This window comes from Falco cherrug, chromosome 1, assembly GCF_023634085.1.
Source record: "Falco cherrug isolate bFalChe1 chromosome 1, bFalChe1.pri, whole genome shotgun sequence".
Taxonomy (NCBI): Eukaryota; Metazoa; Chordata; class Aves; order Falconiformes; family Falconidae; genus Falco; species Falco cherrug.
The window spans coordinates 66,758,113-66,782,752 of record NC_073697.1 but is presented as its reverse complement, the minus strand read 5'-3'; the positions used below and the strand labels follow the sequence as shown (position 1 = coordinate 66,782,752).

General features: G+C 39.4%; 1 protein-coding gene across 8 annotated transcripts in view; it reads right to left on the bottom strand.

The window, feature by feature from the left end:
- YTHDC1 (YTH N6-methyladenosine RNA binding protein C1) overlaps positions 1-23,351 on the bottom strand; it is a 29,187-nt gene extending 5,836 nt beyond the window's left edge. The window contains exons 1-18 of one of the 8 annotated variants that reach the window (XM_014285610.3): positions 23,191-23,331; positions 22,693-22,758; positions 19,157-19,258; positions 18,242-18,570; positions 17,755-18,109; positions 16,356-16,445; positions 15,798-15,851; positions 15,098-15,192; positions 13,145-13,253; positions 12,927-13,044; positions 11,878-11,962; positions 9,737-9,903; positions 7,115-7,197; positions 5,703-5,739; positions 5,571-5,610; positions 5,407-5,469; positions 3,653-3,787; positions 2,759-2,966 (exon numbers count right to left, since the gene is read on the bottom strand). In XM_014285610.3, the coding sequence (XP_014141085.1) occupies positions 2,759-2,966; positions 3,653-3,787; positions 5,407-5,469; positions 5,571-5,610; positions 5,703-5,739; positions 7,115-7,197; positions 9,737-9,903; positions 11,878-11,962; positions 12,927-13,044; positions 13,145-13,253; positions 15,098-15,192; positions 15,798-15,851; positions 16,356-16,445; positions 17,755-18,109; positions 18,242-18,570; positions 19,157-19,258; positions 22,693-22,758; positions 23,191-23,218 (2,164 nt within the window). In that variant the 5' untranslated portion in view covers positions 23,219-23,331. Of the gene's footprint in view, positions 1-1,949; positions 2,967-3,652; positions 3,788-5,406; positions 5,470-5,570; positions 5,611-5,702; positions 5,740-7,114; positions 7,198-9,736; positions 9,904-11,877; positions 11,963-12,926; positions 13,045-13,144; positions 13,254-15,097; positions 15,193-15,797; positions 15,852-16,355; positions 16,446-17,754; positions 18,110-18,241; positions 18,571-19,156; positions 19,259-22,692; positions 22,759-23,190 lie in introns of those variants that run through there. The other 7 variants (XM_027814959.2, XM_027814961.2, XM_014285611.3 and 4 more) reach the window with 7 other exon arrangements.
- Positions 23,352-24,640: the final 1,289 nt, after the last annotated feature.

Sequence of the window (24,640 nt, the reverse complement as noted above, 5' to 3'; positions counted from 1 at the left end):
CTGATAAATGCAGGAAAACCTCTAGAGGTGGAACTTGCAAAGAAGTAACATCACACGTGGGAACAGCGCCAATGGTCATTTGCCTTGCCTGAAAAGTTGGAGGAAAAATAGCAACTGCTTTTGGCTCAGGTAAGAGTGGTAGTAAATGCAGCACTTGTGAAATTGTTCAAGGTGCACTTCCTGATGAAAGCCTACTAAAGCAGTGCTAGATCAGGCTTCGTGTTCTAAGTAAGGTTATTCCACTGCTGTGCCAGCTTACTCAGGAAAGAACCTGCCCCAGTTTTAACTGATAATTGCTGTACTGTGGATGCTGCAAGAATTGTTTTCAAACAGAACAGGCTGAGAAAACGTGAAGTTGTTTACATAACAAAATTCCCTATATGACTTTAACTTTTTTATTAACATTGGCAATAGTTTCAACATCTGCTTAAATCTCTTCATGCTACAACATTTACAAAAGCTCAAGCGAATTGTTTCCAAACTAAAGCCGGGTTAGAATAAGACTAGTGCTTCTCACAGTAACTTCTGGTACACTGTTCCTGTGGTCATGATGGAATCATATGCAGGAACATGCACATTGAAATATGCATAATGAACAGAAAGTGGAACAGCGTGACACTCAGGCCACAGATCTGAGAGACTTTACCGTAACTGTTCATAGAACTAGGTCCCTAGGCGCAGCTCCACAAAGCTTGATCACTAACAGACCCCATCATTCAGCTTCTGCCAGTGGAAGATTTGTTGAGATGTCTGGTTGCCAGAAGGCCAGCAAGCCTGCTAGCATACTGCATAGATATTGGTCAGATAGGGCTAACAAAGGAAACAGAATAGCTCAGAAAAGTTGGTCAGAGAAAGTGCTCTGCAGTCACTCTAAGGAGGTACTACTTTTCTGTAACTCGCTCAGATAAATTTAGTTTATTTAGTACTGAATTCAAAACATAAAAAAAAGAAACCCAACCAACCTCAAAACCCCCCTATTCTTTCTAGAATCTGTATATAAAGATATCAAAGAATGAAGGTGGTCTGTCATACATTTCTCCAATCAGACACAGTATGTGTACTGATTTTTGTAGACTGATCTAATCCTACTGCTAATAGGCATACCTCTCAGTGCACAGCAAACTGTTTTGAGGAACCCAAATGTATGTTCAACTTGCAGTATTTAAAAAAAATAAATCTCAACCTACTTGTATGTTGGAGGTCAAACTTTTTGCTTAGCACATGCAGATGTTTACTATAGCTGTGTAGACTAAAATATACAGAGCCCAAACTATTGCAGTCACATCTAAAAAACCGCATGCTTTCACAACTGCCACACCGTGGCCAATCCTGTACAGCAGTTTATAAAAACAAATACAGTATTTAGCACTGGGGAATTGGAGGTCTTTGAAGCACATGCTACAAGCTAGCTTTGTTACATGAGAAGGCACCAAAGAAAGGTTATGAAGTCCACCGAGCCAGTGCTACTCATACAAGTTTTGAGAACTAGGAAATTGCCACTGCAAGTTTTTACTTTTTTTCCACAGTTTTACTGCTGTCATTTCAATTAAAATATTTCCTTTTTAAGAGAAGTAAAAAGTGATGCAGTAATCTCTACAAAGATGACATGGGGAAGAGTCTGGTTTTTGCAAAACTAACACAGCCCTGGGAGGCAGGTAGGATTATGGCTGAGAACAGCCTCTCAATAGCTTGAATATCATTTGATTAAGTTAAACATGTAGGGCCTTCATAACTCTGATTAGCTGCAGGAGCTGTAAACTGACTACTTCACTGTGGAAACAGAAAAACAATTACCTTTTATTTCATCAGTCCTTTTTCCAAATTCAGGCTTCAGTTCAATTTTCATCTATGACAAAACCTTTAAACTATTTTTGAACGCAAACACTTTCCTAGAACTGCCAGAATCTAATCAAAGCTGGCAAGCTTAGAAGACCAAGAAACCCGATCTGGAGTTTTAATCATTTCAATAGTTACCAATTTATTTTTATATAAAAAAAAAAGTGGTAGCAATGTAGAATACAGCAATATTTTCTGGTTCCACACACGCAGGTTGTGAACATTCCGAGCAATGTGTACATTTTGGAGGGAGACTAGACAAGAATTGACCAAAATGTTACTGAACATGGGAAGGTTTTTAAAAAAGGTTAAAAATTAGGTATCAATAGCGTCTTCTTAATATTGCTTTCATTACTGAAGACTGAAAAAACACTTAACTTCACAGATAGGGTTCAAAAACTGGGGGGGGGGGGGGAAGGGGGGGAAGGGGGGAGAAAAAAGGCTGCTACAACACTGCCATACAGTCAAAAAAAAAAAAAAAATCATACTTCAATATTTGCATACTTGATAGCAGCATTCTCCCACTGAACCATGTGAAACTACAGAAAGAAAACATCAAAGCAAAAAAATAATGGCAGTTATCCATCAGTATTCAAAAACCTAGAATGAAGTCACCAAGTAGATGCACACTTACTGAGAAGTAATCAGTATCTACATTCTTAGCTGTTTCCCATTTTGCTCCAATAGAAATGCGAAGTTGAGTGTCAGCTTTGCGTATTTTATTTTTGGCCGATTTGAGTTTTTCCAGTTCATAGTTCATTGCATGCTTGGAATAGAGAGGGTCATTATAAATCCTTCTACACAACGAACTTTAAGTAGACAGCTGAAAATAAAATGTACTACTTGTAAACACACAAAAAAATACAAGCTTTTTTTGTTTCAAGTGAGCACTGATTCCAGATAGATTATCTTCTGTATCTACCTCTTTCACCTCTGTCTCTGTCCCGGTCACAAATCCTCTCTCTCTCCCTTTCCCGATCACGGCCTCTGTCACGTTCTCTGTCTCTTCTATTATCTCTAGGACGGTCCCGTTCCCGCTCTCGGTCCCTCTCCCGAGGCCTGCTTCTCCGACCGCTGACAACTGCTTGTGTGCGGCGAAGAAAGTCGTCTACTCTCATGTCATAGTCGTGCTGTGTTGAAAGGACAGCTCTATTTATTTTCTTTCCCAGATTAAAATCCCCTCCCTTCCCTTATCCATAGGATTGGCCGTAAGTCTTGGGAAAGCCCAGTATTTAAAAAGTAATATTAAAAAAAAAAAAAAAAAAAAATTATGTCCAGCATCCATAAGCACAAGTTTCATGTTTCATCTTCAGGGCAGCACCACGTCTGTGCTTCCACTATGCAGATGCTGGGGTTCAAATGCCAGACCTCAGCAAAAGACCTGAAAACTAAGCAGCCTTCAAAGCCAGCTAAGAGAAATTATTTAACAATCTGCCCTGTTTTTTGAAGTGACCGTAAAAGTTTTAAACCACACACTTTTCTGCCGATAATTTGTTGTGCACGAGCGCAAGCAATGTTACTGGTATGTCCTCATTCAAATTGGGCTTCAGCATTAAGTTTCAGAGCTAGACCGCTGAAAGCAGTTTTAAGCACACGCTTCAATTTATAACTATGTTCTGAGAATTCTACACTTCTATGTCACCTGAGAGAGAGAGGCTTTTCAAATATGCTGGAAGTCTCTACTCAATCCACATAACTGGTCTTTCCAAGGAAAACTAATACAGGTCTTAACAATTCAGTTTATCAAAGTCAACAAATCTCAGGTTAGGCTACATCTGAAGCTCAAATTCTTACTCTGTCTCTGGTGGACACTTACTACTCGTTTGTCTCTGTATCTTGCTTCATGTGGTACAGGATGATGTCCTGAGTAGGGAGGGTGAGCTTGAGGTGGAGGTGCATGGTGCTGATAATAAGGATGGTGTGGTGGCTGCTCCATACCTGGGTAAGGTGGCTAAAAGAAAGTTATAGGAAGTTTGTTGAGTGTTTCACAACAAAGGAAAGCACACAAGGCTGAGTGCTGGGAATTAAGGACAGAGGTTACTGTCATTCAGATGGAAAACACAACATCTAAATATGTCTGATCACAGCCTCCTAACTGAATGGCAGTCTATTTTCCATTAAGTCACATGCTTTACTAGTTATCTACCACTGCTTTTTCAGAAGTTTGGCTAACATCCCCCCCTCCCACAACATTCATTCTTTCCATATCTGCCTCAAAGTGATACTGCACATAAAAATTCTGCTACTTTAATGTTTGGGTTATTTATTTTTTTTAATCTATGCATATGGAATGTGACTTTTGTCCAAACCAACGAGCTTTTACAGAAATTGGTCTTTTCAGTGCCATTCCTTATGAATATATTCTTATTTAACTGAACACACTTACTCTGCAAGACAAGTTATTTGACAAAAGACTAGCAGATGGCTTCTTTTTGGAAAAAAAAAAAAAAACCAAACAAAAAACCCAACAACAAAAAAACACTCTTGGCTGTTCCATTTAATATTTTCAATCAGCAAGGCCTTTCTTTTCCGTATTACCAAAGCATCTTTGCTGGCATTGTTGTCACAAAATATGTAGGTGGAAGTGCTGGATTTCAGGATGACTACTTGGACAGCATGCACAATGGGGAAGGGGGGGGGGGGGGGAAATATGGGAGTTTCTGGAGGCTTAGCTGTGTTTGAAAAACCATTTTCACCCCAGTCTGACAACTTTGTTCACTTCCTTCAGTTATGACAAACCAGAGCTGTGTTTTCAGCTGAGAAAAATGAGAGGCTTGAATAGCATTTCTGTATCTGATGCTGCCTTTTGCTCATTCACAGTACAAACAAGAGCCAAAAGACTCATTACAGTTACCCAAAATCAGGACCTGCAGGGCCAGAATTACTAAATATAACCAAAATAAATAGTTATAGTGACTATTCCTCCTGACATGTTGGCAAAACCACAGCTATAGAAGTGAACTATCAGTTAATTTCCATGTATGTAGCCATAGATACGTGCAGTCATACATATACTCATCTGACTAGGAAAAACGTGCATTTCAGTGGAGGCTGCAATACAGCAAGACTTATTTTGATTACATTATGCAGTACATTCTGCTACTTTCCTGCATGCTTCACTGCGATAGCCAAAAGCAAGCCACTGTGCAACACTACAGAGCATGCTAGTCCATTCCATGAGCCTCTGCAGCAAGTCCACCTCTTTAATGCATTTGCTGTTTGAAAGAAAGTCAATTACTATGAATATTTAGTGGAATACAAAATTGCATCACACCCTCTTGTGTAGGCTAAAGAAGGGTTCTGCTACATCCTTACAGATTTGTTTCTTGTAGGTTCAAACCAAGCCAGATTCCTGCTGCCAAACTGCTTACTAGAATGCTGGAGTATTGCCGAGAGTCAAGTAAAGTACAAAATACTTGATATAAATTGTTTTTTACATATTTACAGCAAAGATACATTTTAGGAAAAAGGAAGAGTTGAGCACACATCAAATATATTAGGCTCCTCTAGAGGGGAACAAAAAAAAAGCCATATTCTACAGAGAAAAACTGAATTCAGCAAGACACAAACCATTCCTTGCCATGGTGGTGGTGGTCCCATGTTGTGGAATTCCCTCACGTAATCATTGTAGGACTAAAATGAAAGACAGTAATTACAACATTTTGATGAGTGTTCTTCGGAAGCGCAGAAGCTGAATATAAAAACTTCCCCAAAGTCCGCATGCACCAACTTACCCCATTCAAAAATACATCTCGTCGAACTCCTGAAAATCGTCTGTTGGGAATAAAAATTTGTAGAACTAAATCCAATTTATCCATACAGACAAGTCACCAGGGCATAAAATGAACAACATGAACACACCTTACCTGTCTACTTCGGGATATCTGGGATCCTTTATATACCCTGTTCGAACATCAAGCAGTATTAATTCAATTTACCATCTCAAGTTAACAATCTTAAAAAAAAATACACTCATTAGAAACTGTCCTTTCACTTTATGCCTGCTGTGAAATAGTCTACCTGCCACCTCCCTTGCTTTCAAAAAACCACCAATTTCTTACAATAAAATAACATATAATGTAGTCACAAAAAATGACACAGTATACCAATAGCAACTTGCACATGGTACAAATACGCAAGGGGGTATCTGTGCAAGTAAGACTTGAATTTTAGTCAAACGAATTGGGAATGCCCACAAATTTGAAGGGTACAGTCTCTTGGCAATCAGCACATGGCTGTTACTACCCATGAACTATATTTTCAGTAGAATGTGTTCATCTGGGGAACCCCTAAGGCTGATTTCCTAAAAGGTCTTGGATACAATGTTACAAAGAAAATTAAAAGCAACCTAAAAAACATCTGGAAAAGCCCCACAGGGCAAAGAATTCTTACAGCTTCAGTAAGTCTGAGGAAGTAAACTTTAGAGAGCTTTAAAGAGCTCAATAAATGGTGCAAAACACCAGGCATGCTTATGCTAATAGAACAATGCTTCCGAGCTTCAGTACAGTCTTGAAAAGCCAGGGAGCAGCAACAACACTTTCTGCATCAAAGAACACATGCTTTGCAGTCAAGCTGGACAGATAAAAGCCAGGTTCTTAAGAAAAGATTTAGAACTCTGCTACTGAAATAATGGAATATGTACTCCTAATAGCAGTGAAGAAGATTCGGTAGATTAAAAGTAGTAATTTCTTAATAATTGCTTTCTGGAGGGTAAAAAAAAAATAAATCTGCACTATTACCAGTGTTGCTGCTGCTGCATTACCACTGCAAACCTTTCCTTCTGGAAAACAACAAAACTCCTTTCTTAAACTCACCATCAGAACCTCTTGAAAAAATGCAGTGAAACTTCCCCCTCCCTTCCTCACGTCAAAGTTGTAAAACCAAAAAATTCTCTCTGAAAACATAACTGAATGTCTACAGTCACCTCTAAACAAAGGCTGCAATTCAAGAGCCTCAGCTGACTTTCCTGGTGGAAATTTCTGATAAACATGTTATTTTGATGATTAATGCCCGTATTAACAAAGCACTTGAGAGGATCACTCACAACAATGTACACAATTCTGAGGCTCTTAAAAGGGCTCAGCCTAGATTAACTGAGCACTCTCTCTCAAAACAAGTGAAACAGTGTCACTGACTTCTGCGAGCCACAGCACTTAGGACAAGTCTCATTTTCATATCCCAGTGATATCAATATTTTGCTTTTGAATTAATGGGGATATACTAAAAGAGAAAACACTTGTGAATTTGTGCACACAAATCTTCATAGTAAGATATTAACCTGGTCTTTGGTGAAACTCAGGGGGATAGTCAATCCTTGGTTTCTTTCTGCTGTTATGAATATCATAATCTTCTGGTCGACGCCTACACAAATTAGACATCAAAGATTAAACAAGGTTGCTTGGAGCATTTGTCACAGCAGAATACCTCACAGGAATAACTTCAGCTACCCAGGATCCCGACTTAACCATTCTGAACTCCACCTGCTTCAATATGTTCTACAGCTTTAAATTTGAACTTAAATATCAGTAACAGTCCGATTAAATACCCTCCACTGTTACTTTCTGGCTATAGGAGCTTTTGGCAGCTAAGGAAGAATTAAGGAAGGAACTCTACCCAACTGTACCTTAATACCAAACAAAGGGTAACAAATTTGTCTAAAACAAACTCGGACTTAAGATTTTAACATTACACTTTCCACATTACATTTTGAAACAACCTATCAGATAACAAAAGAATTTATAGAACTAAATACAGTGAAAATAGACGGCAAAATATATACTACAGTCAGAAGGCATGGGCATTGCTGTATTTGACAGCTATGGGAAAAAGAATTCTATAAAAGGTCTATTTCCATAACATTTATAAATAAAACTCTGTACGCTTTGTGAAGTTTCTTCTTTCACTGTAGCTTTTCTAACTGGGTAGGCCAATGACATTATTTCTAACAATTTCTGTTCTCAGCAATTTACCAGCAATGCATTGGTGCCTTTTACAGAAATCGGAAGAACACTTAAGCTTCCTAATAATTAAAATAATTGGGACTCCTTTCTATACAAACAGCTCTTTTACGGAAAAGATGTTATCTTTAAGAACTTCACACTCAGGGAGGAAGTCTGATTATAAACCAGTTACATTCCAGTTGCTGTTATGTTTTATAAAGAAATGGCTGCTAATTTTGTTCCACCAAGGTACATAAATATTAATGGCAGACTCCAATGCTAGGGTAACAGTGTTTCCAAACAAAAAGCAGCTACAAATCCATTCCCTTACCCCCCACCCCAGCAATATAATTCCTTACAACAAGACAAGAAATTAACACTTTCTTAAATCACTTAATTACTGTGCAACTTGCTTGCTGAGTAACAAGCTCATGTAGCTTTTAGTTTTATAAAGTCATTTACTCCTCCCCCTTCCCAACTTCAGTCTTTAAAGCCCACCATACCCAGTTACTAAGCTTTTAAAAATGAAAGCAGATTCTTTACTATGAGCAAAAAGCCCAAAAATAAAAGCAGTTGCACCTACAGCAAAATCAGATCAAGGAAAATAAAAGCTGGTGTAAAGAATAAACATACCGCTTTCTTGTAGTTTTGAGAGTGCATTTACGACCGGTATAAAATATGATAGAAACAGTTCATATAGTAGTCCAACTACTGACTTTAAGCTGTAAGCCACATACATAAATGGAGGCCCTGGCAGGCTTGAGAAGGTGTGGTGGTGTTATATGTATAGTTTGCAGTCCATTGCAAAACCTTCACTTGTATATACTTTATTGCACTGGAAACCTCTTAGCTTAACTTCAAAAGCCATCTTGGTGTTCAGTCCTTTATAGCCAAAAATAAGGGGGCGCTGCCAGGTTTCCTCCTACCTACTCGTTACAGTGTCCTTTTTTAAGCTCAAGGAAATGGGGACTCTTGTTGGGTATCTGTACCTACCACAGGATGTTTCCACAAAGAGGAAACTTAACCAAAGGTTTCAGCCCAAACCATACATCAGTCTGTATGCAAGTGGCTACACGGGGAAAAGGTGTTTGGCAGAAGGGCTAATATCAGTTCTTTGCAAAGACTTCTCCAATTCTGTAACAAGTTATACCCCCTTTTTTCTGGAAAATGTTGTTAAGTTCATATAGCAGTGATCAATAACCATGTCGATCCTCTAAAATACTTTAAGTCCACAGGTACTGCCAGCATCTGGAAAGGTTGTATATACAGACACAGCAACAGCCATTCTTTTTGGTTTGTTGCCGGGTCTCCAAGGGCCACTTGATCCCTTTTGGAAAGAACCTACTGTTTTCAGAAGCTCAGCAAGATGTGTGAATTCAGTGGTTACATGTTAGAGAATATTTGGCAATGGGGTTAACACATCACGGTGACACAATTTGAAACAGTCCCAATAATGCTCCTCTTGAATATCAAAATAACTTAAATATTTTATCCTCAAAATGAGGCGGCATCTTCTGCAAAATTCTAAGTGATCCTTATAAAAGTCCCATATTTGATAAGGCTTATCCAGAGACACACCTGAAAGAAAAGGCTTTTACAAGATATTAACACATTTTTAGCATGTAAATATTTCCTCCTCTCCGTCTAGCCTGCTCATAATCAAGCCAAGCTTACCTACGGCTAGCATTACATATTGCGTTATCTCAATAAATGATCTAGTCTAAACTAGACAGCATTTTAAGAGCTTTTTTCTGCAAAAGCAAAGATCCCCATTTTCCTCTTGAAAAATGACAGACCGGGGAACCATGTGAAATCCTCAATGAAGCCACAAACTTGTCCATGCAGCTTGATTTGAGGATTTTCTCTCTTCTTTATCGCAGGGAAAGCTTTGACGAATCATATTCCTCCATCACGTTATTCTGATACATGTGCCTATTATCAGTCCAAAGAACGTTTCTAACCTTCCCACGTCCCGAACAGGGTCTCGACGGGATGGACGTCCTCTTGATCGGGGTTGTGAGTGCATTCTTCTCTTGTGCCTCATTTTATGAATGACTTGATACAAGTCAATACTTTCATCAGGAGGGAAGAGAAGACAAAGTTGGGTTCCACAATCCGGCTCAATTTCCTAGAATTAGTTAGAAGTTCAGTAGCGGTTTATAAACTGAAGAAATGAAACTCTCCCCATATACACTAACAACATACATTTAAAAAAAAAAAAAGGCACTTTGAAGAGATTTCAGTATTACTAGAGACAGAGCAAAATTCACTTACATTACCTTTCACTTTTTAGGCACTACTTAGAATTTTCATAAAATAGTCCAACACTTGGGGCAACCGTATCTTCCCATGAGACATACAGGCCACATTACTGTTTTGCTACAAAATCAGAGGACTTTTTTTTCATCACAAAGAAAATGATCACCTATTACAGAGAGAAAAGTGACATACGTAGGAAAAAATTCCATCCCAGCTTCACATGTAGAGCCAAGGCCTGATGAAGTTGACTATTACCACTCAAAAGTGAGTTCTTCAGTGTATGACAGACAGGTCCAGGAAGACACCAGCTTAATGCTCGATAGCAGTCAAAACAAGCAAATTGTGTGTTCAAGATTATTGGGAAAGGAACACAGCAAGAGAAAGTCATTATACCACACTGAAAGTCCATGTTCCACCCACACCTTAGATATTGGGTGCAGTTCTGAACCCTGCATCTCAAAAAACAGGGGGACAGTAGAAATGGGAAAACTTCAAAGGAGGGCACCAAGGATAACTGAATGAGCATAACAATTCCTACATGCAATGACTGAGCAGGTTAGGCCTCTCCAGCCTAGAATAAAAGAGGAATATGTGGGGTATGGGGGACAAGATGGATACAACAGGAGCATCCGACACCACAAATTGTTTGGAGGAGAGGACAGATCAACTCATTGCCTCCCTCTTCCAATACAAGAGCATGGGATCATCAAATGAAGCTAGCAGGAGCCAGGTGCAAAACAATCCAAAAAAGTACTTTTTCAATCTGGTGACTAGTAGGCCTGTGGAACACCTTCTCAAAGAACGTCATAAATGCAAGATGATCAGTGTACATGTCCTCAGAAGAGATCCATCCAGGGTTACACAAAATGTAAATGGATAAACAACCACCATTTCAGGAAATAACCTGAGTTGAAAAGCATGGACAGCAAGCATCAGACAATGCTTGCCCAGTACCTAACAGTACAGCAATTTTATGAGAAAAAGATGAAACCCATGTTTAGATTGCAACTCTGTAGCACAGTGGACAAAACATGAAAAAAAAAGTTATTTCCTTGACCATGTAACAGAAACAAAATTAACTAAAATCCTGGTGGGATTTTTTGGATTTGTTTGCTTGGTTTTTTTTGTTGTTTTGGGGTTTTTTTTTGGGGGGGCGGGTTTGTTTTTTTTAAAGTCCACATTAAATTAAGAACAAGACCAAAAATACCATTTTACTTCTGCTACCCAACAAAGCAAATGTGTCTATGGGCAAAATAACACACAGAATACACAGACTCTACATCTTCCATACAGTATGGGAATTATGCAACTCCCATCTTGCCTTAAGAAAGCAGAACCTGTTATTTCAGTCCAGGCTGGGTTATTTGATGACAGTGTCAACGTACCTGCACTCTGGTATGTCTGACATGACAAGAGCCACCTCACTTAAATTTTCATTAGCATATACTTTATAATGGTAGAGTCTATGCCCTAAGCAATACAGTACATAAAAAAATCGCAAAGCAGAACACAGCTAGAAAACACCAGAACTTGTTCTTAAAACCTGATGCCATATAGGTTTGCACACCATACAACACAAGGCATGTTACATTTCAAATCCAAAACATCACATTGCCTTGAAGCATCAAACACTGTTTATCACGAAGATGACAACGGAATTGGCACCATATTATTTTCTGTTTCCTTCTTCCACAACACTAGAAATAAGCCAAGTGCCTCTGTCACAGCACTCTACTGCAAGTAACAACTGATCTAACAAAGATTCCAAATCTTCTGTACACATAAAGCTGAAAGCAAACACTAGAAGATGCGGGTTATAGAAGAAGAAAAAAAATTAACAAACCTGTCCATCGCGTCCAATCTTTACTGGCTTATGTTCATTCCAAGGATTGGTCAGGTGAGCAGACTTAGTGAATGGCAATTCACGCCTAAACATGCAAGTGGCATCATTTACAGTTTTGCCTCCATTTTTTGTTAAAAAAACCCATAAATTTAAAAATGCATACAGCAGGACATTACATACAAAATAATCTTGTTACCTTTTGCACTGTCAGGTCTCTGAATGACTGTATTAGTATATACCAAGTATTAGTAATATAAGATTTCACTTTGACTTATTCCAATATTAACTAGTATCGTCCATACTATGACACCCTATCTTAAATTTTTTTTTTGGTCTTTGTATAATGCTTGCTTATTATCTCAACATCTCAATATGCTGACCAGTCTTTACATGAAGTGGTAGTTCATGGCACCTACTGAAAGAAATCTCTGAACATCTGACCTAACTATGAAGCTAGAACTGCCCTGAGCTGGAGGTGGGAGTCGGGAACTTCCAGAGGACCTGTCCAACCTAGATTTTTCTCTAATTCAAAGTCTTACCTTCCCTGTATTTAGTTTTTCTGGTAACCCAAAGGACTTGTACAACCACTCAATGTATCTCACATGACTGACACAGCTTTTTTTTCTTAACAGAGGTTTAAAACCTTTCCTGTAAGACATATTCAAGTTAAATTAATGAATGTTGCTCACCACCTGTACATTATGCAAAATACCTGTACTATTTCATATGTTATTTTAGACCAGTAGCATTTTCTTTGTTCAGTCAGATGCCAAGATGCTGGTTGAAGACAGAGCAATCCTTACAGGATTTCCCCCCCCTTTTATCCACAGACATCTATTCAAGTGAGCAATTGAAAAAAGAAATAGTTTCTATAGTGCATGCCAGGTACAGACTTGAGTCCCAAGCTCAGTAACATGGAAGCATGCGTCTGAGGAAATTGGAAGACAATCAAGTTTTCAAAAGGATGTTGTCAGTACTCCAGTAATAAGCAGAAATGGTATTATAAATGCCTTGTTACTAAACAGCAACATAAACGAACAATTATTTACCTGCAAATCCAGTCAATTTTAAAGACTCCTCCCAACATTTTTGCATTCATTCCTGCAGGCAGCACCCAGTGTATAGGCGATCCTCCATGATGGGACTCTGAAGACAGTCTGGCAAATCCTAAAGGATTTCACATGAATTGTGACGAAGACACAACAGAAAAGCTATTGCACATAAAACTCACTTTCACTTACCTTGGTAATAGCTCACTTTCCCTTACCTTGGAATTTGCCACTTTCTCTTACAGAAAATATCAAAATAACACTCCTCGCTGATCTAAATGCAGCATTAAGCTTCTTTTCATTCACTGGAAGTGTCGACCATACTCCCTAAAACAAAACAATCCCCACACCCCACCACCAAAATATATAAGAGTTCATCTCAAGTGATTTAGCTAACAGAAGTATATAGTGTAGGTAAGGAAAACAAGACCAATCTAGTGTTCTGGGACAGAAGAAAATGGAAAAAGAAAGGTATTGCTAAATTCAGTTCCTTCAGAAAGTATTTTTAGCTTACCCCATAATAAAACTTTTAAAACGCTGGCTTTTCAATTATTTTTTACATTGCAGATGCATTTAGACTGTCTATAAGGTTTAATTTGTAATTATAATGATGGACAAATATATGAAAAAATTTGCCTTTAATATTATCTATGTGTGTGTTAACTGACTTTGGGAGTTCACGTATTATATAATACACACAAACTATGAAACCAACAGCAGTATATATACTGAAAGGTGGGTAGGTAGACTTCAGTAACCTTAGCATGACACATTTGTTAAGGACGGCTTGCAGACTTTAACACTCTTTCAGAGGAAGGTCAGAAACATGAAATACACCAGATCAACATTTTAAATTGGCAAGACAACTCAAACCAGCTTGTTCAGCCTCCCACATGCCCACCTACGAATTCCTACCTTTTCCCTTTCACCAGCCGTTGTGCAGCCATGCACAATAAACCCCAATCTATTTTAAGGTACCAGCTGAGCTCAGCTATAGAAGACCAGTTTGCTGTATTACTTTTCAGTCACATCAATCTGTTCTCTAAGCAAAATCAGAGGAGAAGCTTATGCTGGTTTAATAAGTCCAAACTTCAGTCTCAGAGTATGATCTAGGATCTACCAAAGAAAATGTTCCTCCCCTTCCTTTTTTATTGAAGGTATGTTCTCATGTCCTGCTCTATGCTCAGATTAGTGCTTGCCTGACTGACAATTCATCAGGGTCCCCAGAGAACTATTTGGATATTTTACTAGCTTTCAGTCAGACGTACGTTGCTTTAGGCTGCTTGTGAAGCCCTGCTGTGAACTACAACAATTTATTACATTGGCACCACAAAAGCCAGTTTCACGAAAGCGCAGTGGCAAAGCACTGATGCCTATACACTGAGAAACAAAGGACAGAAAGGAATATACTCCTCTGAAGAGCTAAAGCAAACACCAGTCAGAATGGTGCTCACTGAACAGATCAGACCCAAAGCTGGAAGCCAATCCTGTCCAGGAATTTTAAGATTCATTTAATAGTTTTAACGCTAACCTATTTTAAAAATCTTCATTAACAGACTCATCCACTCTGTGTATTGTGTAACAGCCAATCAGCTATTTTCTCTACAAGTTGTTCCAAATAACACATACAAATACAAAACCAACAGAGCGGCCCAGCACCATTCCTCAGCAGTTGATGTCCAGTGGACTGGAATCCTCCTCAAAAAACTCCCTTACACCAGCACTGCCAGGCGTACATTTCTGCAATAAGGTTTCAGATCTCTGAATCAATTGAAAAAAATTACTCTTACATCATTAGATAAAAGCCAAAACAAAAACAACCTTCTGAACCTTCTCACAGCATAGCAATATGAACACCGGTGCTGATGAAAGGGAGAAAAATAGCCATCACAGCATGCCCAATGGAGGTTGGCTTGGGACATTATCAAACAGACCTTGAGGCCCCTTTTTAACCCTACTTTTTCTAGGCCACCAGTCACTTATCAAGCTAACTTTCCTAGGTTGCAGTGGAACCAGAATAGCTACTCTTGAAGAATCAAGGGGCTTTCATCCTTGCCTCTACCAAGATCTGAGTGATGGAGAAGAGAATGCACCTATCTATATGCTTTTCTGTAATAGGGTGAGTGTGTTTGAAAAGACAAAGTGATCAGTTCGAAGAAAAGTCAACATACCTTTGCTTTAGCAAGCGATACGTTTTCATGGTTATTACTCTTGATGAGAAAGAATCTTGCATCTTGGAGAATGTATTTAAGTTTACTTGTTTGGTCTGAAAAAACAAAGTGTCAAATAAGCAGACCTGTAAATATTTACAGTTGTCAAAAATGTTGCTTTGACTGTAGATAGTTGTTTCCTTCAAACTACACCGTATCCCACCCAGTTCCTACCTATGTATTACCACAGTCAACCACCCAACTTGAAACTTGAAGTCTAAGCTGTAGAGCACAAAATGCCAGGGGAAACCAAATCAAAACTAAAACTTAGATATTCAGGTAAAGAAAAAAATACAATAAAATCAGCATGATTCAGTGATGTTCCGATATATAAGACTTACTTCCATGCTTAAGAATCTTAGGATAAATACTAGGTAACATTCATATCAGTGTAAGTCATCCAATACAGAATGCTGAAATGTTCCTCTTCAAATGTAAGCATTTTATTTTTTTCTTTGCTGCCTCTGCAAGGAGCAAAGTGACTGAACTTCTTGCATATCACTCAACACATGCAAAAGTAGCTCAAGATTCACTTGTTATGCTCAGAACAATTATGCACAAACTGATTTATATCGGAACATTACTACTTACAGGTAATTTAATGAAAAAAGACAATGGCTTGCTATGGGGCATGCATTAAAAATTCAAATTTAAATGATACCTTTTTGGACAGCACGAACGGAAGATGATAATTTCTCATGCTTCTTTTCTGAACCTGTGTTTAGCCAAAGTACATTTGTTCAGATTGAGCCTTAATAGAGATAATATACAATTTCTACAGCCTTGTCACATACAATTTTCATTCATGACAAATTATGCTTTCTGGCGCGCACCCACACACACAAAAAATACTATTCAATGTGCACGAGTGTTTTGTTTTGGGTTTTTTTTTTTGGTTTTATTTTTGGGTTGTTTGGTTTGGGTTTGTCTTTTTAAAATAGTATTTGAACAATTTCCTACTCAGAAAACTAGTCACTGAATCATCATCTTCCAAGTTTAAAAAAAAGGTGAAAATTCCACTTAAGCAACAGAATAGCATTAAAGTAACAAGAAAGCCTACTTCCCCCCAAAGGTATCCACACACAACATGCCAGAAGTCAATACCAAATTATACAAAGCTACATACCCCATAAATCTCTACAGCCAGTTACATATATTTTAGATTACACATTAAGATTTGATGCAAGTCAGGATGACAAGTGATAAAAGGAAAGAATACCTGCATAAGATTCTGACGCAGAACTTCCACTTCTGTCAAAAACAATCGGAGATATACCTCTAGCTCTCTTCCTCTCCTTCTTTTTCTCATCTAAAAAAGCCCCATAAAGAAATAAAAGCAGTATTTTAAGCAAATTGGCAAGCAAAACAGATAAAAAGTACTGAGACAGGAAAATAAACATCTATAATAGTGAAGTTAGCATTTGGCTTGCAAGCGAAAATTGTAGTTGCTGTCCCAAAACTATCATGCACAAAAGCAGCAAATGCTAACTTCTCAAGCTCTTCATTCACAAAGGGAAGACAGATGCCACAAATCTAGCAATTCTCTGCAAAGTTCAGAGAAAGAATTTATCCCCCAAGTATTTTAGTAAGGGTGGTTTAGCTCTTCTCTTCAGCCTTCAGCCAAATTTGCAACACAGAGCAGAAAACTGTTGCAATAGTGATACAGACTCATTCACTCAGAGCTTAACAAAATGGCAAGAGGTATGAAAACAAAACACTGTGGCACACAGGCAATTCTTTCCACTCTTAAAAGTGTCACATTATACTACAGAGCTTTTTATAACAATTATTGCAGCTTCCCTTGTCTTTAGGTTACACCTTTCTGCTCTCTAATTCCAAACAGCAGAGCTGAGCTAAAAAAGGCATTATGTTAAGCAGGATGACCACCTATGGAGGCTTCAGATAAGAAGATACACAACAGGAACCTTAACAGGATTGCTAGCCGCCCTCTCCAAAAACAGAGACAACAAAACAACACCCCCCCCCCCCCCCAAACCCCACCCCACTCAAAGAGCTAAACCCAAAAGCATTTACATCATTAACACTTCACATCTGTAAGTTAGGACCCATTATAATATACAACTGCAAAACATTTTTTCTCATTTCTGGTTAAAACGTTTTTCTCTTTCTAACTTTACCCTAACAGCTAATCATTTCAACAAGTTTAGATTTCTTATGCTGAAGTCAGCCACTATTTAAGTTTTAACTATCCTTCCCTGGGGAGATGGTACTTTTACTACACCAGCCTATCTGGTCACTCACCTAAATGAATACAGAACAGTTTAACACCAACTTCAAATGAATTGTATGAGAAACTAAGCGATTAGATACCTAAGAAAACACTAATTCTAATGTTTCAAAACATTGAACAGCAAGGCCAAAGCAATCAAGGACAATATGAATCCTCAGCATGGTAACCCTAATATTCACACATTTTAGTGTAAGGAAATACCACTTCCCAGTACATTTTCTCTTTTCTTATGGTATTACATAGTTAACATCTTACTGACTTGTGCTACTAAGGCTTACTTTTGACACAGTCAGGAAGTGATTATTTTTAAAAGCAGCCAAACTTTCAAGGCAAGGTATTTCAGATCAGCAAGCTAGATGTTACCTACCTGATGCATCTGAACCAGACCCAGATCTGACCGATCCATCCGTGAAAGAGGCAGATTCAGAATCAGAATCACTGGCTTCACTTCGTGTGTCATAGTCGTTTCCTTCCTTCTGATCTCTCTCATCCTGTTCATACTCTTCTTCATCCTCCTCCCCATCTTCTTCCACCTCTTCGTCCTCCTCCCCTTCATCATCTTCCTCTTCTTCCATTCCTTCCTCCTCATTCTCTGTATTGCCTTGTTCAGAGGAACCACTACTTCCAGTCTCATGATCCGAACAATATTCCTCAGAATTCACCTCTTCTTTAGAAGAATGGCTGGATCTGCTTGGTCTTCTATCCACATCATGCCTGATTCTCTGATGTTTAAAGAAAAAGTGAATCAGCAGTCATATAACATTGTCATGATGCACACACAGTCCTAAGAGAATGTGCCTTATAAAAGTCTCATATAATTGCTTTATTTATAAGGCAGCAAGAATATTTAATACCTCTGAACCATCTGGTGTAGAAGACTTTGCCCTTCTGTCAATATCCCTCTTCCTCATGCAAGTTTTTTCTGGTTGTCCTTTATAAGGTTCCCTGGAACTGCTTGACATGCGCATCTTTCGATCACCATCTGGGCGCTTGTTTCTATCAGACCTCTGATACTCCTCATTCTTGTATTCTGACACTGGTTTTCCTTTCGTACTTGCTATTCTCTTGTTATTGCTAACTGATGAACTAGGAGGCTTTGGCATCATCTGCCTTGATGAATGCACAGAAGGTTTTTGTCTCTTGCTTTCAGCGTTTTCCATCCTGTCAGTTTTTCTTTTTGATCCTTAAATAGAAAGAGACATCAAGTTCAATGTTATTTTGTACGTTAAACCAAAAACTGTGTAGAGGCTCCTGCTTTCTCTGGGTGATTTCCCTGTTGCAGTCATAGGTAGCACCTTCCAGTTGTAGACTTTGCAACAACACTCAAAACTGCTCCTTAGGAACAGCTTGTGTTCCCAAACAGGTTATTTTACTTTAAAAGAGCAATCCTTTAGACTTTGGTAGGTGTTTTCTAAATTGTATATATGGGATTGGACTAAAGCCAAATCAAGACCTGAGCTGGAATCAGACTTTGGGACTCCCCCTTGTCCCATTTCACTTCACCAAACCAAAAAGTACAGTCATTTTCTAACAGCAAATGAATTCACAGGCCAGACTCAGCAACTGCTTTTGAGACAAAAGGAAACCCAGTTAACTTTTTGTTTGGAAGGTCAGGTAAAAAAAGCAGCTGTCCATGAAATAAAGACTTTTGGAACACTTTCACTCTTTGACTCAGGTTATAAAATCCACTATTGCAAAAACTTATAACAAGAAAGATGGTTTTTAGCATTTACATTCCTGCAGGATATCCACTACTAAAAGTCACCTACCCTTTTTCTCACTTTTATCTTGTTCGCTGTCAGGGTTATACAACTCATCATCTTGGTCAGGAGCATCAGTCAAAATGTCATCTAGAACATTCAGCTCACCATCTGAAAAGAAAATAGTTAAAAACAACTATTAAAAGTCTGGATATGTAAACTACAGTAAAACTAGTACTTACAAACCCAAATATTTCCTTTAGGTTTACAGATCTGTCACAAGGCAAAAATTAACAACATCTTGATTTATTTCCACAATTTTGGAGGGAAGGATACAGCAAAGCCAGTAAAAGAATTAAAATACATATCACAAGATGCACTTAGGCCTCTGAGTAAGGTCCAAGTTGGCCCCTCATGTTACACAAGCTTTGCAGGAAAGCTGACCTACAAGTAAAAGCTTAACAAAAAAAGCCTGTGTAAAATTTGAGAAAAAGGAGACTAGGAGACAGTCTGAGCGCCATAAGCAAACAGAATGGACATCTCTCAAAATCCCAAGGTACTTGTGCCTTAAATTATCTCCCCTCCTCACCCGCTATTTTTGTTTCATCGCTGTGTTAGGAGCAGGAGTTTTGCAGTTCACCCACAAGTAGAAAAAAATGCAACAGGGCAAGTTAACAACAAGAACATAAGCTAGGTCAACCCCACTGAAGAAGGAGAAAGTACTACTTATTTGCTACATAATTAATTCTGAGCTGCTCCGAGAAACACAGCCACAGCTAATTCGTCTTGATTAAAAGGGCAAATGTTTAAGAAAATTCATGCTGGAAGCAGCAAATGTACCTGGTCACACAACTTTTAAAATTTTCATTGTTTCATTTTGCCTGAAACCAAAGGGTTTATGTAGATATATACAGTGATTCTGGTTGAAGAAGTATTCACCAGTTTTAAGACAGCAGATCTATATTCCAAGCACTTTAAAAAACTAAGCCTAAGCATGCAAAGGGAAAAATAATAGAAAAGGTATTGATTTTGGAATCTCATCTTTCTTCTCCTAAACTCTGGAATTCTTAGCTCTTTCCATTTTACATAACTATGACTGATTCTCTTTTATGTGTTCAGGAAAAGGAAAGCAGAGCAAACTTCAAGGATTCAGCTAGTTGACAGAATCGGTAGAAGATGCATTGTACAATGTTATAAAGCAGCAGGTAAGGACTCCTGTGCTGAACAAAATTGAGGTAAGGCTGCAAACAAAAGTCTTCCCAGGTTTGGCAACCTGTCTATCCCACACTCTTGAGCTGTGCCACAAGAGAAGTTTTAAAGTCTGATATTAAACAAGACACAATCTGCACCAGAAAAAAAGTTAGTATTATAATTTTATCTCTGCTATATACTACTGAATCGGAATTCAGGATGTGTGCTAGCTTTCCTGTTGGCATTTATCCACATTTTCTGTGGTAGGGGGAATGCAGAATTGGTCCCTGAACTGCACAACTGCTATAGCTGATGCAAAAGAACTGGTGCAGAGAGGTGGATCAAGCCTTTCCCTGGCAGTTTACAGTTAGGGGGCGTTAAAACATAACACAAATCTGCATCGTAATTCTCTTGGGAACAGTCCTTTATGTTTGTAGGTACCTACACATCCACAGTAAATATTCATGCTGTTACTGATGAGATATGCGAGAGTCAAGATTTGTGGCTGTGCAACTGCTAAGCATGGGCTGCTATTTCCTGTTGCATTCTGCTTCCTTACGGAAGACTAGGCAAGTTCAGAGCACAAGATTTTTTTTACTGGAAACTAATGAAAAAGAGATGCACTATGCTTAGAATATTAAACATATTACCCATGTCAGACCACACACATGGAATCTTAGCTTTCTTTCCCCTTTTGGTGAGGCAACAGCACGCTTGAGTAAAGCTACATTTAACCTAGCTACTGCAGTAGCATTCAGAGGCACTAAAAGACTCAGCTGGTTCAGAAATAAATGAAAAGGAAAATTTAATGGAATAAGAGTATCTGACACATACTCTTTGACAAACCCCTTCCAGGTTAGGTGGGCCTGATTTATAGTTGGAACCTTAAACAAGTCCGCAAAGACAGGAGGTCGATGAGTTCCCCCCCCCAACCCCCTTCTGCAGATAGATCTATCACACTTCTGTAAAAATAAATTTCCAATTTATTTAGCAGCCTGGTGATGCAAACAGGGCAATCTGAACACACAATTCCCAGCTCCCATGTGCATCAGTTATACTGCTCAACTGACTTCTACAAGATTATTCCACTCACTGAACTGTCACTGTTAGCATTCAATCTGATGAGCTAGATTATCTCAGACAGATAAAGATCCACATCAGGAAAAGGACAAAAAAAGAAACAGAAAAATGGTGGCACACAGATTTCTTACAGTTCATCACTGCTGAAGGGAGAAAGTCCAAACGAGTCCTTTTCATTACAGACACTTCCAACTGGGCTCTCCTGCAATTCATCTTTTGTTGACTATGGGGTATGTTGGATACTTCAATGAATAAATTTAACTCGCCCTAACCAGCAGGAAAATAACCTGGGGAGGCCTTTTTCCCTCTGCTGGCCTTGAGCATTAGATCTATCCAAGGAAGGGTCCAAGCAAAAATCTGATTTAGCAAACACGACATTAAGAACAGGCAACTTTGAACTGAAAGGATATATGAGATTTATTTCCACTGCTTTCAAGCAGTGAAATAGCATTTGTCTTCCAAAAAGAGCATAAAATATGCTTTTTGTTGCATTTACAGTAGAAGTAAGTTCTGTTACAAACAAATGTGTATTAATACCTGCTATTCAGTAAGAATCATCCCTTTCATAGAAGAAAAAATGAAAAGTAAATTAAAATGCAAAACATAAAAAAAAAATTTCTTGTCTGCTACTGATGACCTGACCACTCCCAGTGACTAAAAGGAATAAAACCCCCAAAGAATATAAAAAATCAAGCCTATCTGGATAAATTATTATATTAATAGAAATTTATAAATGATAACAGTAAATGTTTCAATTTCACTGTTCATTCACAGTGGCAGCTCACATCTGTTTCAACACAACCTGATTGTATCCCATCCCACCAGTCTTATAATACTGTTAAGAATCAAACACCAGAAATAATTTTAGTTATCGGTTTAACAAAATCTAGTGGGAATTTTCCATGTGATGTAGTTTAATAAATATTACAGACAGCAAATTTTCACCACTCTGACAAAGACATTTTATGGACATCTATCCTGCAAAAAACTTTACATGAAACGTATTCCACAGAAATCCAAAACAGTGTGAGCCAAACCACAAAACCACAGTGATCCTTTTTTTTATAACACTATTATCTGCACTAACCACCAAACACGAACCTTCTACACCTAAACTTTGTTTTTAGTTCTTTAAACAGACTATTTTGTGAGGACTACCTCATATAACTTCACAGACAACATGTGGATCACTTCAGCTTCCGTGTACAGTGACAGGCAGTTATTAGAGTTGTGAATGCACATTACCCTGGCAGCGTTCAATTTCTTTAATTCAAACTTATTTAGCCACAGTGTCCAGAAAGCGTATTGACAGCAAAAAGCCGTGCAAAACCCACCAAAATAATATTCCAACGTCAGCTTCTTCTCACGTCCCTCGGCAGAAAATTCTGCAGAAAATACAGCTAGGAATCCAAGCGGGAATAAAGAAAAGCAGATACTTTCTGCGACAAGATAACCAGCAGTAACTCGGGGCCAATAATGTTAAACTTACGGCCCACGCTATTCCCCCTGCTCAAGTCACCTTGCCCTGAGCCCACCGCTGCCGGGGCCCCCCGTTACAGCACGATGGCCCGATCACCCACAGCACCCCAGGGCACCCCCGGGCGCGCTTCCCCACACACGACGTCTAAAAGCTATAAAAATCGTTCTCGAAGAGGCTCTCCCGGCCCCGCTGCCCCTCCGCTCTCCTCACGGACGTCTCCCAGAGTGAAGGCCCAGCACCAGCAAACAAGCAGGCTTCAGGGAGGGGGGATGGCTCAGGAAAGAGGGGCCCCCGGCCCGAGCCGTCCCTCTTTCCCAGGGCCTGTACTGCCCCCACCTCTACCACCAGGTACCTTTTTCCTCCCGGCTATCAGCCGCCATCCCGCCGCCGCCGCCGCGACGCGTCGAGCGCCTAAGATGGAGGCTCCCTCTTCCTGCACGTAACGATTCCCTCTTCCCAGAACGCACCGCTTTGTTTACGCTCCGCGCGTCACGGGGCGCCGCGGGCAGGAGGAGGGGGGAGGAGGGGGGAGGAGGGGGGGGGCGGGGACAGAAAGGAGGGCGCGCGCGCGGCAGGAAATGGGCGGGGTGCGGGCGCGCGTACAGGCTTGTCGCGCGCGCCGTGCCCATGCTGCCGGGCGCTGAGGGGAAGCCCGCCATTTTTGTTTGTTGGCGGGGTATGTGGCTGGTGTCTGGCGTTACTGTGCGGTTGGCCTGCCTTAGAGCGCGGTCTTGAGCTGTTTCCCTTGCTGGGCAAAAAGCTGTAGGGAAGGAAGGAGCTTTCTGCCTTCTCAAAGTGGGGGAAGTGATTTGAAGAATCAGTCAGCAATGTACAGGCAAGCGGAGGTTATCTTTGTTTGGCAGCGCTGGGTGCATGCAGGGATCGCTCCATCAAAGTCATGCATCCCGAGGGGACTTTTCAGTCCCCCCTTTATACAAGCTATTATATACATACCTATTCATTAGTTTTCCAAGAAATTGTTTACATATCCATTACAATTCTGAGAATTCATTTACATATCTCATGCCTGCGCGATGTCCTTGAGGAGTTGTCTCTACGCAGACTATTCTTTAGCGGCCATGTTTCAAGTCTCCATCTTCGCCACGTTGCACGTACAACAGGAATCTAAGACAAAATGTCCCTTCTAAAGATAACCAACCCAAGGACTTAAGTCTGTGCATCCACCATGTTGTAATAAGGGTCCTTGGACATTTCCCAACTTTAAATATAGGTGCGTCATCCTTTAGATAAGTGGTACAGCATTCACTATTCAGAAGCCCGACTCTCTTGGTGTTTGTGTGCTGTTTTGACAGCTACGTGAGGTGTTGGAGCTCTTGCTGTGCACCTTGAGTGGAGCAAAGTAACCATGGCCTCCCTCAGTGTTAGGTATTGCTGGTCCGTGGTTTCTTTTGGCTGGTTTTTGGTTGGTTTTTTTTTTCAAGTGAAACTGGTTTTTTTTCTTCCTCCTGGTGCAGTTCAGCTTGTTATGTGATTTAGCTGTTCAAATACGAAAGAAGTGTGCTTTATTAATCTAAATGATTTTTAAAAGAAATTTGGGATTAGAGCATGCATCTTTCCTGCCTTAACCTAGGTGAAGACTTACCACTTCATCTTAAGTTACCCTTTCAGGCACCTTGTGAAGAGGTCTGGCCGCTTGTAGTCTTCAGTAGTTTCCTGCGTGTAACTTGCAATTGTCAAGTAAAAGCTTGTTTTGTCCACCATGGTATTTTAAATCCTATTAGCTGACATGCCACAGTTATAAAAGCTCCACCTGACTATTTTTTAAAACTGGAGTAGTTGCA